Source organism: Monodelphis domestica, chromosome 2 (assembly GCF_027887165.1).
Source record: "Monodelphis domestica isolate mMonDom1 chromosome 2, mMonDom1.pri, whole genome shotgun sequence".
Classification (NCBI taxonomy): Eukaryota; Metazoa; Chordata; class Mammalia; order Didelphimorphia; family Didelphidae; genus Monodelphis; species Monodelphis domestica.
Window position 1 is genome coordinate 289,802,268 of NC_077228.1, and position 18,975 is coordinate 289,821,242.

The 18,975-nt window shown below is 37.5% G+C and overlaps 1 protein-coding gene across 4 annotated transcripts in view; it reads left to right on the forward strand.

Moving 5' to 3' along the window:
- RUNX2 (RUNX family transcription factor 2) overlaps positions 1–10,484 on the forward strand; it is a 234,194-nt gene extending 223,710 nt beyond the window's left edge. For all 4 annotated transcript variants that reach the window (XM_056818340.1, XM_056818343.1, XM_056818342.1 and 1 more), the window contains one exon: positions 1,514–10,484. In XM_056818340.1, coding sequence (XP_056674318.1) covers positions 1,514–1,764 — 251 coding nt within the window. In that variant the 3' untranslated portion in view covers positions 1,765–10,484. The remainder of the gene's footprint in view (positions 1–1,513) is intronic.
- Positions 10,485–18,975: the final 8,491 nt, after the last annotated feature.

The window sequence follows — 18,975 nt, forward strand, 5'->3', positions numbered from 1 at the left end:
TTCCATTAAAGATGAATTGGGTGAGATTTTCATACATGCCTATATATTTATAAATATCCATATACAGATTTTTTTTTAATTCAAGGAAGCATGCTCCATTTAGACAGCTCTTCAAATAAATTATGTCCTAACTGAGCAAATAAACAATAAGTAGCTGGAAGTACTTTGGCTGTGTGTGGAAAAAGCAAGGAGTGGGGTGGTTCAAGGCTGAACCTCTTTCAGAAAATTCATCTTCATATAGATACTCATTTCTTCAGACATGATTTCTACTGTAATAGTAGTTTACAAAGTGGTAAATAAATTTATACCCTTTCAAATAATGGCCTGTGATTTTTTTTTTGGAGGGTAGGAGAAAAATAAAGATTTTTTTATGCTACACATAATCTGATTCAAACACATCCTAACTGTGGAATATATCCCTGTTGTGTGCAGGAACTCTAACAAATTAACTTATGATAAGTTAGGACATGCTTGACTTTTAATTTTTTTTCATCAGCACTAAGAAATATCTATTACAGAAGTTTAGTTAGTCTTAGTTTTGAAACACTAACCCTGAAATAGCAAAGCTATTTGAAAAAAACAACAACTTCATTTTGGAATCATATAGTATATTTATTTTGTCTTTTGGGCAGAATATCACTACTTTCTTAGTCCATTTAACTTTAAGTTAGTCGTTCTAAAGAATCTGTTGTAGTACATCAAAAGACATTGTCAGCTTTCAGAGGCTAAACCTCACCAGTTGGCAGTCCATTATTACTATTATTATTGCAGTGACTGTAGGTAACAGTAGGCCACATTCCAAACATATGACATCTCTGGGGCAAATGCTAATGGGATTAAAAACACTTCTCCCATCCTCCTCCTTTGGGTCATTTTCTCCAAGTCAGACACCCAAGTGCTTTATGTGGAAGCCAAATGCTGAAGGGGCTCCATAACCCTTTTAATGGTAGCAGGCTTCAGAGTTCAGTTATATCTTTTCCCTTAGTCAGTTTGCAAGTTAAAAGATAGAATAAAAAATGTTTTTAACCTGTTCTGGCTCCTTGAATTTCCCCCTCTCCCCCCACCAACCCCAGCCTACCTGTGCCCCCAAGAAACCATAGGACCTGTTTCCCAACTGTGAAATAAATAGGACCATGTGATTTTATTTAATTTAAGAACAAAGGAAAATGAAGAAATATATTGCTTGGCTCTAAAGCACTATTGAGTACATTTTATGTATTTAAGCAGGATTAATTTTAAAATTCCTGTAAAACATTTTGCCAATTGAATTATGCCAGTTAAAGAGCAAGAACAGTTGAGAGGTGGGTTATATTCTCCTGTTTTCATTATGAATAAAAATCTCAGGGTTGAGTTGGTTTGGGGGTATGGAATATTCACTCCTTACTTATTATTCTTATTTTTCCTACTTGATTTTCCCTAAAATTTGTGATGACATCCATGTTTACCAAGGTTACAGTTTCTGGTTTCATATTTCTTTTTTTTCTTTCTGTTTCTTTTCTCTTTCCCCTCCTAGACCCTAGGCAGGCACAGTCATCCCCTCCATGGTCATACGACCAGTCATACCCATCCTACCTGAGCCAGATGACATCACCATCCATTCATTCCACCACCCCTCTGTCCTCCACCCGGGGTACGGGGCTTCCTGCCATCACCGATGTGCCCAGACGAATTTCAGGTAAAGACCATATTTCAACTAAGACCCAGGAACACATAGTGGAGATGGGAACAAGGTGGGCTGAGATGACCTTGTATAAACAAACTTAAGAGTAATTATTGGTTTTGAAGGGGAGTGGGGAAAGGTGTGGCAACATGGAAGTTAGTCTCCAAACTGTGAGTGTCAGGTACCCTGAAAGTTTCAAAAGTCAGCAAGAAATGAAAACTCCTCAAACATTAGTGTTATTTTCTTAAAGAAGGTATTTCCTTAGCACCTATTTTATTATCTTGCTGAATAGCACTGACTATAGGAAACCCCGTCTAATAAGCAGGGTTTCCCCTCCCCTTGGAAGCCTCTCTTTTCCCAAGTCTCCTCCTGCTTATGTTACTTTCTTTGCTTTCCCCCCACCTAAATTCAGCTACATACAAGATTATGGATTGATGACATAGTCCTCTATTTATTTCTTCTTTAGGTCCTAAACTCTTCCTCTTTTAAAATCCAGGACTTCAAGGAAGCCAGTTCCCTGAGAACTCATGTATGCTTAAGATTCTTATCAGAAACTGGTCTAGTCACTTCAGAGTGCACAGAGTTACCCTGCAGACACTGAAAAAAAGTTATGTGGCCTCAGACTGATCAAAGTAGGGAGGCAGCTTTTTCTTAGGAGTCCATACAAAACATATCATGCTGGCACTTCTGCCTTTCACATCATATGTACAAGTGCTCACACTTCCATTGTCTGAAAGGCCCTGCAAAGATTCTTGGGACACAGTAAAGATGCCTAGTTTAATCAGCCTGGTGGTCCTCTTTATCTCAGATAATCCATTTTTTCAGTCACCAGGAAGGGTCCCATGAAGACTGCTGACAGGCAGTGAGAGAAAGGTTGAAGAGCCTCTGGCTAAACAACAGCATATATCAGATGAATCCAGCAAGTCTCAATTTTCTAAAACAACAACAAACAACAAAACAAAGGCCAGAAAGAATTGGATTCTGTGTCTGACTTCCTGTGTTTGCCAGACACTGTTCCCCATCCAAGTATTTGGGCCCCATACACCTGTTTGACTCCTGGCCAGGTTAATTTCTTTCTTTCTCTTTGTGTCCCCTGTCTCTGTTTCTTTCTCTGTCTGTCTGTCTCTCTCTCATTTTCTGCAAAGCTCGCAGCCGTTATTCACTCCGCTGAGTTGCATCACTGACAAGTTGAACCTCCGCCAGCAGGCTTGCAGGTTTTGATTAGTTCAGACTCCTTTATTTCTTTCAACTTGGGAGGAGGGAAAGCTTTGTTTCTCAAGCAAATAGCAGGAAAAGTTCTCTCTGGTCCTAGTGCACACCATATTTTCTGCGGCAGATGGATTCTCATGGGGGTGAGTAGGGAGGGAAGTGGGGTTTGGGTGGAGGGGACAGAGTTCTTTCGAAAACAATATGTTACTGTTTTTCATTGTTACAATTGCTACTATGACATTTCTGAGGAGTTATACAAAATTTAGTTAGTCGTTTTCTCCATTTATTGAGACGTTCATCTCATTTAGAAAAAAACAGTTAGAAGACATAGAGGAAAGATGAGGGCTTAGGTAGGCTTGAAGGCTGAGTGTGTGACAACATTGAGCCTGTACTGACTTTTTCCTTCCTCTTCCTTCTGAAAGATTAGTTTGTTTCGAGCAATGCCATATTGGACTGATTTGGATAGCATAGATTTGTGCAGACTTGCTTCTGTTTGGGTCCTCTGAAACATTGGTCTGCCCAGTCCTTTGTGACTAAAACAGTTAGGGTTGGCCATGTGGCTCCCAGAAGGACCTGGAAGGAGAACCTCTATCTGGGAATAGAGTAGCTGGAAAGTTAACTACCTGTGGGATTTACTTATAAAGAGTATTGCATACATGAATAAGTACAAGAAACTAGTAGGAAAAGAAAAACCCAGCTACCTAAGGCCAACAATGAAAAGAATCCATGGCTATGGAATATTTAAGACTACTTGGCATTTATATTAGATTGTTTTCAAATTCCTTAAAAGGAATTATTGCTTAAAGCATCAAGAACTAGTTCCACATCCACATTTCCATTCTACAGGGAAGGAAGGTGGTGCCAGAGATCAACTCATTAGCCAGCCTCATATTGACCCAGGGAAAGAGAGAAGAACAGATCTCTGCTTTAAACTAGTTTTGAACTGAATTTAGTCCAGTTTCTTTCCACCTTCTCTAACATTTCCTTGACTCCTTAAAAGGGAAATACTTTAATGCCCAGGTGAGAGGTGCTGTATAAACATTTAATAAAATAGAACAGAAAATCCCTCTTGTCAGCATATGGTGTAAAAGGAAGAAACAACTGGACTTAAGCTGTCAGGAAGCTGGAGGAACCCTGATACATCCAGCCTTGTTTCTAGGTGGGGAGCTATGCCAGGAGATCAGAGCACTTGCTGAGAGTTCCATTGGGCAGGATTTCTTCATGTAGTTGCCATTTTGAATCCTCTCAGAAGTGGTCTTTTGCATTCTTGGTACTCTTTATAACCATCTGGAGAACACCGTGCTCATTAAAACCATTTCTTGCGGGAACTCATGTGTAAGTGGCATGTTATATATTTCCTTCAGGTTATACTGAAGGAAATGTAATGTAATTTAGTGCTATCCTTAGGGAGCCCATATCATGGGACTATTATAAGTGAGACTACTGTATAATGAGATAGCAACAACTAAGTCCCTTTGGATAGAGTAGATAGATAGAAGGATGGATGGATATAAATGTGCCGCATTTTTGATTCAATAGTTATTCAACCCCTTAAAGTGCTCAAAGCATATGTATACAGAAGCAGTGGATTAAGTAACACTAATAAACAAAAAACTAAACTTTTAAGTGGATAAATTAGAGGAAGACTATTAGTATTTTTTAAGAGGAATTAATCATAAAGTTCCTTTAAGTACAGCCCCTAAGTGCATCCACATATTTGCTTATTGGTTAAGCTTCTAATAGGAGTCATTCATTTCATCACATCATGCCCTAAAAACATTCACAGAATAGTCATATTGAAACCACGTCCTGAGATCCTGCTTCTAGGTCATCCCTTATTGATTTTGGTTAAGACCAGGGAGTGTCAAAATAAGGGAGAGAGAACCACATACAACCCCAATTCATCCATTGTCTTCATGATTATCATAATATTATTATGTACATAATATTTTTAAAGTTCAAAGCATTTGTGACACTTGACACCAAGATTTACAATTATTTCTCTGGGGTCATTACTGGCTATTTTATAAATAAATAATTACTAACTTCAAAATATTTTTGTTACTATCTTACTTTGAAAAGAAGCATTGTGTTTTATTTAATTTGATTCTTCAGGCTATATATCAGAGCTTGAGCTCTTACAAACTACCCACAAGGAAACCTTGGGTGTATTTCTTTATTCAGAGCAGGGGGAACCTATGAGTTCTACCTTTCTTCTCCCCAGGGGAGTGAACACCTCTCTCAATGTCTGTTTACTTCACATCCATGTACATAGGCTACAGAGGGTCTGTGTGAGGTCTCTAGAGTTAGAATTGAATGATGAATGATGGTCTTTAAGAACTTCATAATAAAGAACACTTGATTTTTTTCATCAGAAGACCTCTGGAAAAGTCACTTTCCTTCTCCAGGTCCTAGTTTCCTCCTCTGTAAAATAAAGAGCTTGGACTCTGTGGTCTAAGATCTTTTCAGTCTTTAAGGTTCTTTCTTATGATCCTATGCCCAACTCTGACATTTTATTGCAGATCTCCCTGGGATATGTAGGGATAAGTCAGAGTTGAAAGTCAATGGGTGGGGTAGTTAGGAGGCACAGAGGATAGAACACCAGGTCTGAAGTCAGGAGAACCTGGATTCAAATCTGATTTAAGATACTTCTTAGCTGTGTTTACCTAGGCAAGTCACTTAACCCCAAGTGTCTAACTCTTTCTTTTCTGTCTTAGAGTTGTGACTAAGACAATAAGAGTTAAGAAGAAAGGAAGGAAATAAGGGAAGAAGGAAGGAAGGAAGGGAGGGAGGAAGGATGGAAGGAAAGGAAAAAGAAAGGAAGGAAGGAGGGGAGTGGGCTTGAAAATTCAGGAGGGAATACTTCAGACTGGGTAGAGGAGTTCTTTCTCTTATTTGCAGGTAGAGAACACTCATTCCACAATGTATAGACAAAAAGGAAAATCCCTCAGAAGGGGATCTTATTTTTCTATTTGAAACCATTGCTCATGCTCTCTGTCCTTTCCAAGGTCTTTTTCCAGACCTCTAGATATTAAAGCAGAAAAAGCTAAAAATCTAAATATTTATCAAACTCCTATTATAGCAATTTGGGATCTGCTAAGGTTATAAAATTCAAAACAAAACCATTTCTACCTCCAAGGTACTGAGCTTACAGTCTATTGGGAGGAAATAACCTATTCAAAGATAGATTTAGGACAAGGAAAATCCAGTTAGTCAGTCAATTAACATTTGTAACATCATTGCTTTGTTCCATATACTGTGCTAGCCACCAGGGATACTAAGATAGACATGAAACATCCCCATACCCTTAAGGTTCTTACATTCTATTGGGGAAAGTAGTTTGTATACAGGAGGAAATATACGACAAGGCACTCATAGAGGAGAGTAGTAGGGATCAGGGAAGGATTTATCAAGGGGATCACTCCTGATTTGAACCTTGAAAGAGAACAAAGATTTTGAGAGGTGCAGATGAGAAGTAGAATTTTGAATTTGAGAAATAGTTGATAGTCCAGTTTGGTTGAAACAGAATTTATCACTCACTCAAGATGAATTAATTAAGGATCCACTAATAGTCATACTAGAAGCTGGAGGGAGTATATAAAATTTAAAAAATTAAACTATCTGTATTCTCAAAGAGCATACTTTCAGAGAGAAAGACATGTACATACACATATATATAGAATATACACATACATGCAAACATGTATTTATATATATATATATATATATATATATATATATATATATATATAAACATAAACTACAGAGAAATTAGGAAGGATGAGGACAGAGTAAAGAAAGAGACCATAGGATTAGTCAGTGAAGAAAGAGATCACTGGTAACCTTTGAAGAAACCATTTTAGTGACGTTAAGTGGTGGTGATGGAGCCCAAATTTCAAGACATCTAGAACTGAGTGAATTAGGGTAGGATTATTTGCAAGCATTCATGATCCCCATTTTGCTACAGAATAAACTGAGACGCATAGTCAACCACACAGGACCTTTGGAGACATCTGTTGTGCTAAGCTGTAGTATCTTGAAAGGTCAACTTAATCAACAAAATGAATCAAATTATGACAAACAAAATGTTTTCAGCACGATCGCAGAATCTAGAAACTGCTGGTGGAAAATCCCCATCTGGTTATCTGAGGGTCAGGGAGGTAGCTTTTGTTTGTTTGTTTTCCTGGGTTTGGGGGCAAGTTTACTAACCTAACATTATTGGCAATTTAAAATTAGCCCCATAAGCAACTTAACCAAGGATCTTATGTCAGTTCCTAGGGTCACAGATTTAAAGCTGGCCACAATCTTAGAGGGAGGGATCATGGAACAGTGTAAATAGTGTAAAAGGCTTCAGACCCTCTTTTGAAACTTACTAACCAGTCTTGAGACCTAGGGCAGTTCACCTCAATGGCCCTCAGTTTCCCTATCTCTAAAACAAAGGATTTGGAAGAGATGGTCTTTGAAGTCTTTTCCAACTCTGAGGCTATGATCCCATGATTCTAATATCCTCTAGTCCAAGATTCTAATATCCTCTAGTCCAAGGAGTTCTTTAGTTTCTTTAGGTCATGGAACCCTTTGGCCGTCTAGTAAAGCAGAGGGACTCCTCTGAATTATGCTATTAAATGTACAAGCTAAGATTCATGGGATTACACAGGAAACCAGTCCTATTCAAATAGTTACAAAAATATTTTTTTGAAACATGTTCATGGACACCAGGTTAATCCAACTCCCTTGTTCTACAAATGAGAATGATGCCTTGCCAAGGCCACATAGGTCATAAATGGCAAAGCTGAGATTTGTACCCAGGCCTTCTCACTGCAATTTCTGCATTCGTGACCCTCATTCTGTTCACACAGTGTGGTCAGTATTAGTTTGGAGGAAGAGCAACTTTTGTTTCCTAACGAGGAACACCTCCAGAAAAATCTGGAAGGAGAGCTACAAAACTGTAACTGACAGCATGAGAAAGCCAAAGTGAAAACTCCAAGAATAAACCATGAAAACGTGGGGGTTTTGTTTTTGTTTTTTGTTTTACTTCAGAGCCAGCCCTTATTTTTAGCAGCCACCTGCTTGTAGACACACCTTTGCCATGGAAGCCACAGGGCAAGTAATTAAGCTTAATAAGAGCCACTCTTATTTTGAAGGAGCCCTCATTTAAAGCCACAGGGGGGGAAGTTGTTAAACTTAATGGACCCTAGACAAAAGCATTCAAGATGTTAACTACTTGAGTGTTCTGGACATTTTTCTCTTTTATATTGACTGCTTCAGTATCTCTGCATTTTTAAAAGTTCCCTTCATTTTACATGCAAAAAAAAAAAAAAGTTCAGGCTGATCTGCTGGCTCAGACAGCAGACTTGTTTGCAACTGCATGCTTTGCATTGGGTGGTACTGGGAAGAAAAAGCAGAGGGGTCCTCCACCTTTCCAGAATGAGTTGGGAGCAGATAGGCAGAGTGGTGGTTCAGGGATGTTCCATTAACTCAGGTTGAATTGTCGTGGTTGGGTGATGAATGAGTGTTTGCGTGGAGTTTCTGGGGCTCAGAATGAAACCAGTGTGTGCTATATGATTTTGGTTTCATACATGTTTCTCTTCAGTGGTTTGTATGAGGTTTCATTTCTGTCATATGTAAAACCACTCATGCATCGGAGAAAGATTTAGTCATGAAAAGAGTCCAATCTACTAGGGGTGGGGTAAGGGAGACATATTTGTGTGAGTTTCGTGGAAAGTCATCCCAGAGAAAATCTGAAGATTTAAAGTTTCAATTCAGGCAGATTTTTCAGAGTTACTGTAAAATGAAAGCTCCTACGTATTTCTCACAATGGTTTTCATGGGAGAAAAGGGGAGTTAGAGAATGGGGGCAGGGGGGGTAAATGTAATTTAACTTGACTTAAATTCGAGACTCAACTTCAAAGATTCCCTGAAACTGACTTACTCTTAGATTAGTCATATAGCCTTATTGTATGGCAGCCAGCTTAGATGTAAAATGGGTTAATAAAAGTTGTCCTTTCAATGTATCTCAGAAATTGTATAAGGAGGGAGATGAAACTTAGCCAATTCCCAGAATCATACTCTTGATCATAAAGGCAAATAAGATAGTGTATGTTAAAGTACTTAGTAAGCTGCAAGGTACTATGTTAATGTCTGAAATAATTACAGGGATTTGTTAAGTATGAAAAAAGTCAAATCATGCTCCTAGCTTACAAGAAATAGAGAAAGTGGCTTGTAATAAACCTACTGTGGTAGTTTTAAAAGTAATCCAGTATGTCTTCTTTCTACCTTGGAATCCCTAATTCCCTTTTTCTTCTATCATAGACTTTGTCAGTGACATTCCATGTTAGAAAACGTCTTAGGAATTCCTTGCTAGGAATGCTTCTTCTGTAATAGAAATTTTCAGCAGATGGCCCAGATGGCTGTCTCTTCCATCCTTAGTCAGTGAAAAGCATTTTTTCATTTAATTAGTGGTTCTTTGGAGCTGCAAAAAGACATTCATTTCTATCTCATCAACTACAAAAGTCAGATTTAGGTTAAATTATTTTAATTAAACATTCTCACTTTGTGTAGCTGAACGAAAAAAAAAAAAGCACCACCTCCAATTTCCATCCAGCCTAACAAATATTTAAACGACTGATATTAAAAGATTATAGAATCATAGCCTTAGAGCTGGAAGGGACCTTAATAGCTATCTAGTCCACCTTCTTAATTTTCTATTTAAGGAAACTAAGACCCAGAGAGATTGTCACTTGCAGGGTCATACGGCAAGTGAGTGACAGAGCAGAATTTTAAACCAGTCTGGATTGACTCCAAACTTGGTACACTGTACCATGTGTCCTTAAAGTACCGTGTTAGATTTTAGGGATACAATGATTAAACAAAACAAAACCAAAAACTCGGTCACTGCCTCAAGGTCCTTGCATTCTACTGGTACAAGCTCATATTGGTCTGATCAGCCACAATCAGACACACTGTACTTTGACCCTTACATAGTGTTTCATTTTGATCCTTTTTGGATATGAAGGACAATGACCAAGGTGTAATTTAAAACACACACACACACACACACACACACACACACACACACACACACACACACACACACACCTCTAGAGAATTCCTAGTGAGGAGAATATAGATTAGAAACCACCATCTGGAGCAAGTAAGAAGAGGAGAAGATGGGGAAAGACAAGACAAAAGGTTATAGAAAAATCATGAGATCATTGCACCACTATCACACATCTAGAGAGAGCACAGGGAGGTGAGTCAGCTAGTAGTTTGGCAATGGATAATGGGAAAGAGGTACTTGAGCAGGCTAGAGTAAGGAGGGAAGTTAACCAACTGAATGTTTTGATCATTTCAAATTATATGTTAGGCAAATTTTAAATGATATATTTCAAAATGGCAAGGTTTTCACTTTTGATCCCTTTCTGGTGACCTAAGCACCTTTTAAACCCTGAAATGAATACTTAAATCTGATCCAAGTTCTCTTGAGAGAAACATTGATTCTAGAGAATGAAATTCTAGAGAGATTAGGCTTCGTAGTATTGTTCCAAATTAAATTGTTAATTTAAACTCTTTGATTTATCTTAAAGTTCCAGAAAAAGAAAGTTGAAGGGAGGAGACAGAGACAGAGACTTGGGGGGGGGGAGGGAGGGGAAGAGGGAGAGAGAGAGAGAGAATGGGCCATTTTGAGAGTACAGGGAATAGATGGGGAAAAGAGAAGTGGAAAAGGAAGAGAAGAAATGAAATTTTTTCACCTGAGATGTGAAAAAGACAACAAAGAAAGGGCAAAACAAGTGGAACGTTTGCTGCTGATAAGGACAGGAAATAGCCCAGTAAGATTTGTGCATAAGCAGTATGTATTTTTATCTCCAAGCCTTTCTGCAATGTGTTTCATATTTGGGACACATATCAAGATTGCATCTGTTTCCAGAACTTGCTGCTAACAGTTAGTAATAATGCCAAAATATACTTTAGTTACAGCTTGAAACCAAATGATAATATAAAATATTTTATATTATTAATTTCTGGTCTGAAATTAATTATGGATATCTTCTTGAAGTGTCAGAGTCCCTTTTTAGGAGCTGACTGAAATTATACTAATTTATTCTGGTAATGTGGTTTAGTGAATAGAAAACTGGCCTTGGAGTGAGGAAGTATTGGGTTCAAGTCTCATCTCTGAAAGATACTGACTATGCCATCCTCAGCAAGTCATTCAATGTCTCAGTTGTAAAGTTTGAAGAGAAGTTGTGGCTCTGCATTGGGGGAGGAAATTTCCATACTATCAGTTCCTCACACTGAAGAAATCATCAGGCTGATCTCTCCCTTCATTCCCCTCCCCAACACACTCCCAGACAACTTCAAAACAAAGCTTTGCTTTCAGGACAAAATAATGAATCCTGCCTCCCATCCCTCCTAACTACCGTCATGAACATCCTCAGTGTCCAGGTTTGGGGGAGAATTGACAGCAATTAGCTAAGTGATACAATAAAGGAGTTTGAGCTTTCTCAGTGCAGCACTGCCTTGAGAGTTGACTTAAATTCCCGTTTTCTTGGAGATTCATATACACCCTGAATAATTTTCTTTCTTACTTATCAGTGTGTGTGGAGACAGGACAGTTATAGGATTATAATACAGTCAAAGATCTGGAACCCTGATGGATCTCAGAGGTTATTTGTTCAGTCCCTTCTTATTACACTTGGGGAAACTGAGGCCTGGGAAGGCTATGTGACTTCACACAGGTAGTATATATCAAAGGTAGGATTAGAATCCAGGTCATCTGACACCAGAGATGGCCTATAGTGAACATTATTGTCTAAGTCAATCCTAGTAGTCTTATAACTATATTTATGGAGCATTTAGGATTAATGTACTCAAGCATATGTAGCAATCTGATGTATGTGGAGTAGTTATACAGAGATTTTCTATACAGAGATTCCCCATTTCTCAGAATGAAACCATTATAATGAATTCATAATACCATGGGCCCCAACCTTTGTTGATGCATCATTTTTAGCTCACAAATGGCTTTGGGAGCCAATTCAGAAGATCCAACTATTATTTAAGTGGTATGTCATAGGGAATATCTATTGTTGGTTTCTTTGGTTTTTTGGTCTGGCATATAAATGATTGAATTTTATTCAGTTCTAGAAGCATCAAAATACAAAGATTAGATAGAACCTGGCCCCCGCCCTTGTATAACTTGTACCTGTGGAGGGGATATGGCATATATCTAAATACATATTTTATAAAATAACAAATGAGCATTAACAAAGGGATACCCGAGATCAACAGCTCAAAAAGTCCTTATAAATTAGGGAAGATCAGCAAAAGCTGCATGGAGGAAATGGCGTTCAAACTGGACTTTAAAAGATGTGTAGCATTTCAACAGGCATAGCAAACAACCTGAGGTCAGAAAAGATTGGATGCATTTGATTGAAACGTAGACTACACAGAATGGGATAAAACATGAGAGAATGCTGAAAAGATACAATAGCATTGAATGTCAAGTTAAGAAGTTTGAATTTTACTTAGTAGGCAGTAGGGAATGAAAGCAAACTTTTAAATTGAATAATGAGACAACTAAATACCCAGATTATGGAAAGATTGTTTGACAGCTGTCTAAAGCAGAGGTGTCAAACTCTTGGTCTGTACAACTCCCCAGTGTAACCCTCTAACCAGATTACAGTGTAATTGGGAAATGTTTAACAAAATAAATAAAAATAGAGTACAATGTAGATAATAATTTGTGATTATACAAAATTATCATGTAGGATCCATTTCTGTTTGAGTTTCATATTGCTCAAGGATGGATTGGAAAAAGTGAAGGTGATAGGTTTAGAAAACTGTTAGGAAGAGGTGACATAAGTCATAGAGTATTTAAGAAATTTGTTCCAGTTCACATAACTGAATTCAGATGTCTAAATCTAAAGGCTTGCAGAGGGTTAAGACAATTACTCAAGTGATTCAAGCAAAAGGATATTTGTTTGCCAACCCCTTCTGTGTCCCCTCCTCTTTTTATCTTTCTCTTTCTCTCTTCTTCCTCTCTCTTTTCTCCTCCCACTGCCTCAGGCCTGAATTACTCGGAAAATGTCATTAAATGGCAGTCATTTCAAGACTGGAGCTTAGAGCTCTTGACTATGTTCCCTGAGTGGGATAAAAGAAAGCAGAAAATTCTTGATGGACTCTGACCTACATGGGGCTTCTAGAATCATCTTCCTCAAATATCATTTTCATCATACCACCCACTGTGCTTTCTATTGCCTGTTACATCAAATATGAACACACTGAGCCTGGAGTTTAGGGCTGTCTATAAATCAATTCTCCCTTAACTCACAAATCATCTCTTCATATGATAGTCTATATCAAGCTTTTAAGCCAGTCAGCTTATTAGTCTTCTTATGTAATTTGGTCCTTACTTCTTTACCTTTACCCACATTTCTCACCCTTCTCCAATCCCTAACTTCGGGTTGCCCTCTCCCCTCCTTTACTGTAGTTCAATTCAATACATTGTATTTATTTAGCATGCAGTCTGAGAGGTGCTATGTGGGATGTGAAGAAATGAATTTACTATCTTACTGGGGATACAGTATAACAAAAATAGAACAAGAATGAGTTACTGCCCAAACAAGGTAATAATGGTTTCCAATACGAAAAATATCAATCGCTCCTGCCTTCTTTTTTTAATTTAATTTCTTTTTTTGTGATTTGAAAATTTTTATTTAATTAATTAATTTGGAATATTTTTCCATTGGCTCCTGCCTTCTACCAATCCATATTCACCATCTTTTTCAGTTACAGTTCAAAATTCATATCTTTCAAGAAACTTTCTTGAATTAATTCCATTCTACTCTGACAACTACTTTTCTTCACATCATTTCACCTCAACACTTGCATTTTTAAAATACATTAATTCAGGCTTTTTGACATGTTTCTTCATCATTGTTCACAGGTGATTTAATATCTGTGTTTTGTCTTTCTCAATTAGATCATAAGCTTTTCAGGGACTGGACCTTCTAATTTTTTGACATTGCCTCCCTTCTTTCTCCTGTCTGCCTCTGTAACTGCTAATTTGATGCTTTAAAAAAAGTATACCTTATATATATAAAAAAGACACCTTATCTTCTGTCTTGGAATATATATCAGTTCCCAAGCAGAAGAGCTGGGCAATTGGGGGTAAGTGACTTGCCCAGGGTCACTTGGAAATGCTTGACTTCAAATTTGAACCCAGAACCTCTCATCTTTTTTTTAATCTTTTATTTTTTTATTATTATTTTTTTAATTTTTAAACATTATTTTATTTGGTCATTTTCATACATTATTCACTGGAAACAAAGATCATTTTCTTTTCCTCCCTCCCCCCCCCCTTTCCCTCTCCCATAGCCGATGCACGATTCCACTGGTTATCACATGTGTTCTTGACTGGAACCCATTTCCCTGTTGTTGGAATTTGCATTATAGTGTTCATTTAGAGTCTCTCCTCAGTCTTATCTCCTCCTACCCTGTAGTCAAGCAGTTGCTTTTCATTGGTGTTTTTACTCCCACAGTTTATCCTCTGCTTGTGGGTAGTATTTTTTAGATCCCTGCAGATTGTTCAGGGACATTGCATTGATACTAATGGAGAAGTCCATCACCTTCGATTGTACCACAATGTATCAGTCTCTGTGTACAATGTTTTCCTGAGAACCTCTCATCTTTATCCACTGAGTCACCTAGTTGTCTCTCCCAATTATATCTTAATCTGGTTCTGGTTACATTGAGTAGTGCAAAGGTCCTAGTTTGACATCTCTGGTACTATACCATGTTGCTATTTATTATTAATATTAAGGTTAATTACACACAATTTCCTGATTGTTATTTATGAACATTAAATACTATGCTGGAGGGAGAGAAGCTACAGAATGACCACAGGGAACTTAAAGGGTTAGAAGCTTGAAGTGTTGCTCATTTTGTTGGTGCAAAGGGACTCAGGAAGTGAGGTACATACATACACATGCACACACACGCACACTCCTTTTTTAAAAACTTGTGGTAAAAACCAAATTACACTATAATTTATTTAGCACTTTTTGTTTGAACAATTCGGAACATATTATGGGCATTGTTTTATTTCTCTGTAAAGTAAATATGGAGACAGCTATTTATTAAACTAGGTCAGAAGGTTAATTGACTCATTAGTCTGAAGCAGAACTGGAACCACAGGCTTCTGATGCATCCAAGGCTTGTTATATGAGACAATGCTATCTACGTTCTAAAAAACAACAAAAGCAGCTTTCAATGAGTCTTAATGAAAATCACTTATTTTAATGCTTCAGGAATCCATTGTGTTCTTTAGTGTAGATGGTTCTATAAATCTCTATGGCCCAAGAAAGAAAAAAAAACAGTCCAAAAGGAAAAAAAAAACAAAACAAAACCCCAACAACTCCTTGCCAGATGGCCAGCTGTTTGGTGATTAGCTTCTTTGGATTTAACTATATTGGTCCTAGAGCTTGAGTACCACTTTTACCTGAGATTTTTTCCCAGATATTCCCCAGCTGCTAGTGTCTCTTCCTTCCCTCCAAATTACTTTGGGGGTACTTGTATATATTTTTATATTTCACTTATAGGTGTACTTGTTGCTTTCTCTCATAAAAATTATGCTCCTTGAGAGCAAAGATTGTTTCAATTTTTTATTTTAGATTCCTGCTAACTAGTACCATGCTGAGATTTTAGTTGACATTTATTAAGTGCTTTTAAAGGGGTAACTGGGTGACTCAGTGTACAGTGTACAGAGTTAGGCCTAGAGATAGGAGGTCCAGGGTTTATATCTGGCACCAGGCACTTCCTAAATGTGTGACCCTGAGCAAGTCACTTAACCCCAGATGTCTAGCCCTTACCATTCTTCTGCATTGGAAGTGATATTGATCCTAACACAAAAAATATGGGTGTTTTTTTAGTTGATTGGTCCTCTGACAGCAATAGATACACATTCTGTTCTGCCTGAAGTTTTCCCAGTTTGTAGAACCTACTCTACTGGCATAGTTCCTGAGCTTCTAAGGTCACATCCACATTGCCATGAGGTAGCAGAAGGAAATTTTAGTGGTAAGAGTCATATAAAGAAAAACTTGGTGCAGTAAGGCAACAAATAAATCTTGCCAATATATCTCTTTTTCAGGGAAAGAAATTAAATGGAAGGATTTAACTTCCTGGTCCTGACACAATTTCTTGGACACTTAGCATGTTTTGAATTAGGAATGGCAACATGGTATGATGGAAATTATAATAGATTTGGTGTCACCTAAGACTTACATTTGACTCCTTTCTTTGACATTTAATGGCTGTGAGATTATGGACAAATCACTTTGCTTTCCTGAGTCTCAGTTTCTTTATCTGTAAAAAGATTTATTAAATTAGTGGCAAATTCAGATGATATAGACACACAATCTAATGCTTAATATAAACATTTTCTAATAAATCTATATTTAAAATCCACATAGCCTCCTTGTGTACAGAGATGATAAAATAAGGGTGGTAGTGGGCAGGCTTTTTTAAAAATAATAAATTTTAAAAACAGATTGAGAAGCTCACCAAGGCAATCTTAAACAATGCCAACAATCATAATTTCAATACTTAGCTTAGAGCACTGTTTTGGGAAAATTGTTTTCCAAACTGTAAAGAACTATGTCAGTGTGAGTCATTATTATTGTTGAACTGACTGGGAGACAACCAGGTAAATGCAAACCTGAAATAAGACTTTACCTCTTTAATCAAATGTGATATTCACTTAATTATCAACAGTGTGAATGGAAGAATAAAAATCAATATAATAACAACAATAGTTCTAAATCTGATCTACTGTGCTAAAGAGAGGAGTGATTCATGGGAAATTAAAATAATTCTATTTATGTGGTTGATAGCTAATTAAAATAATCCACCCAGTGAAACCCACAAAAGACACAAAAACAGGCTGAGAGAAGGAGTTTTAATATGAATACAATTTTATTTATTAAGGAAAAAATTCCACAAATCCCTAGACCACACCTTAGGGAAATAGTGAGTTTTAAATGTTGTTTAAAGGTGGGGTGGAAAGTTGGGCTAAGAGATTCCAAGAAAAAAAAATGAAGGTTCTAATCTGATCCTGGAAGCCATCAGGAAAGGTAGGTGGGTGGTGTAGTTACAGAATGTCATCCAAAGGATGGGTAGTCCTCAAAGTAGTTCCTTGTCTTGCAGATAATGGAATTCTAATTAGAATGTGAATACAAAATAAAAATTGGAAGGAAAATTCCCATTTCTCTTCACAGATGGTCCAGTGCTAAGCACATACAAAGTAATCTGATGAATATGAACTGAACAGTTTTTGAGTTTTCAAGAATAAGCCCTTTCTTAGCAGAGCAAAGAAATAGAATAATGGGGAAAAATTAATGGCCTGCTAACATAGACTCTAGTCTCAATTTTGTCACTAACTACCTTGTGGCACATTACTTCACCTTTGGGTCTTAGTTTCCTCACCTTTAAAATGAAATGGTTTGATTTGAGGTCCTTAATGTTGTCAAATAAGGTCAAGTTTCCTTATAAAAGGTAGCATAACTAGAAGGAGAAGATGCCATGCTTGACTTGGAGCCAAGAGGACCCTGTTTTATGTCCTGCCTCTGACACTTATTAATTGTGTAGCTCTCTGGGCAAGTCATCTCCTTCCCTGAGCCACAGTTTTCTCATCTGTAAAATAGGAATAATAAATTAAGAAGCAGCACTTCACAACTACATTGTGAGGCTCTAGTGAGATAATATAATGCAAAGCTTGCTGAACTTGAAAGCACTCATTACTACATGCCAACTATTGCTATCTATGGAGAATCATTGGTAAAGAACAAATATTATAGCTCCAGTACAGAGCAAGCATCTCCAGTAATAATAGCTACTGTAAGATTTAACGTAATGACTCTTAATCCCCTTTAATATACTAGTGCCTTTCTCCTGTTGATTATCTCTAACTTATTCTGTGTATATGTTGTTTGTATGTATTTGTTTCTATGTTGTCTCTCTTTTTAAACTGTGAACTCCTTGAAAGCAGAAACTGACTGTCTTTTGCCTTTCTTTGTATCTCTAGGGCTTAGCACAGTGCCTGGAAGAAAGTAGGTGCTTAGTAAATGTTCATTGAATGACTTTTATAAACTGAAATAGCAAGAGCAAAAGTTTATTCAAAGGCTAGGAAACATTTTCAATTGTTCCCTTATAAATTCTGAGGAGAGTCAATTACTGAGGACATGGCCTCCTGGACTTAGATTTAATTAAAAAAATGAACATTTTCATATTAATTAAAAACATGAAACACAAGTATTTAAGTACCATGTGCCAGACACCATGCTGGTGATACAAGTGTAAAGAATGAAATAATTGAGTGGGAAGCTGGGTGGATGGAGTGGCAGGCCTGGATTCAAAGGACCTGGGTTCAAATCTAGCCTCATATACTTTCTAGCTGTGCAACCCAGGGCAAGTCAGTTAACTCCATTTACCTAGCCCTTGCCCATCTTTCTTAGAGTTGGATCTAGGACAAAAAGTAAGGGTTAAAAAAAGGAAATGATCTTTGTTCATAAAGAACATACATTTTGATGGGAAAGGCAAGAAATACATCCAAGAAGTAAACAGCCTAAATATATGTGCATAGTGGTTAGATACACCAGGTAGTTTAGAAGGAGGGTTGTAGAAGGATGGGAAGATCAGGAAAGGCTTCATGTAGAAGTTAGTGCCTTTTAATTTCTAGTCATTTCTAGCTAGGGAGCAGCCATGAGGCAGAGGTAAAGAGGGAGAGCATTCCAGATATGTGATGCGGCTCGTGAAAAGACAGAAACAGGAAATGTGTCATGTGGGAAGAATAGCGGGAAGGGCAGTTTGATTGGGCCACTGAGTATTTCCAGAGGTGGCTTAAGATCCATGAGGCTAGAAAGATGAGCTGGGGTCAGATAATGAAGAGATTTGGTAGCTAAATATAGGAGTTTGTAGATGCAAGGGGAAGAAAAGGAATTGATGGAGTAGAGAAATCACACAGTCAGGTTTGTGTGTGAGGAATATTATTTTAACAGTAGGGTGTAGGATGGACAGGAGAGGTGATAGACTTGAGGCAGGGAGCCCAATTAGGAG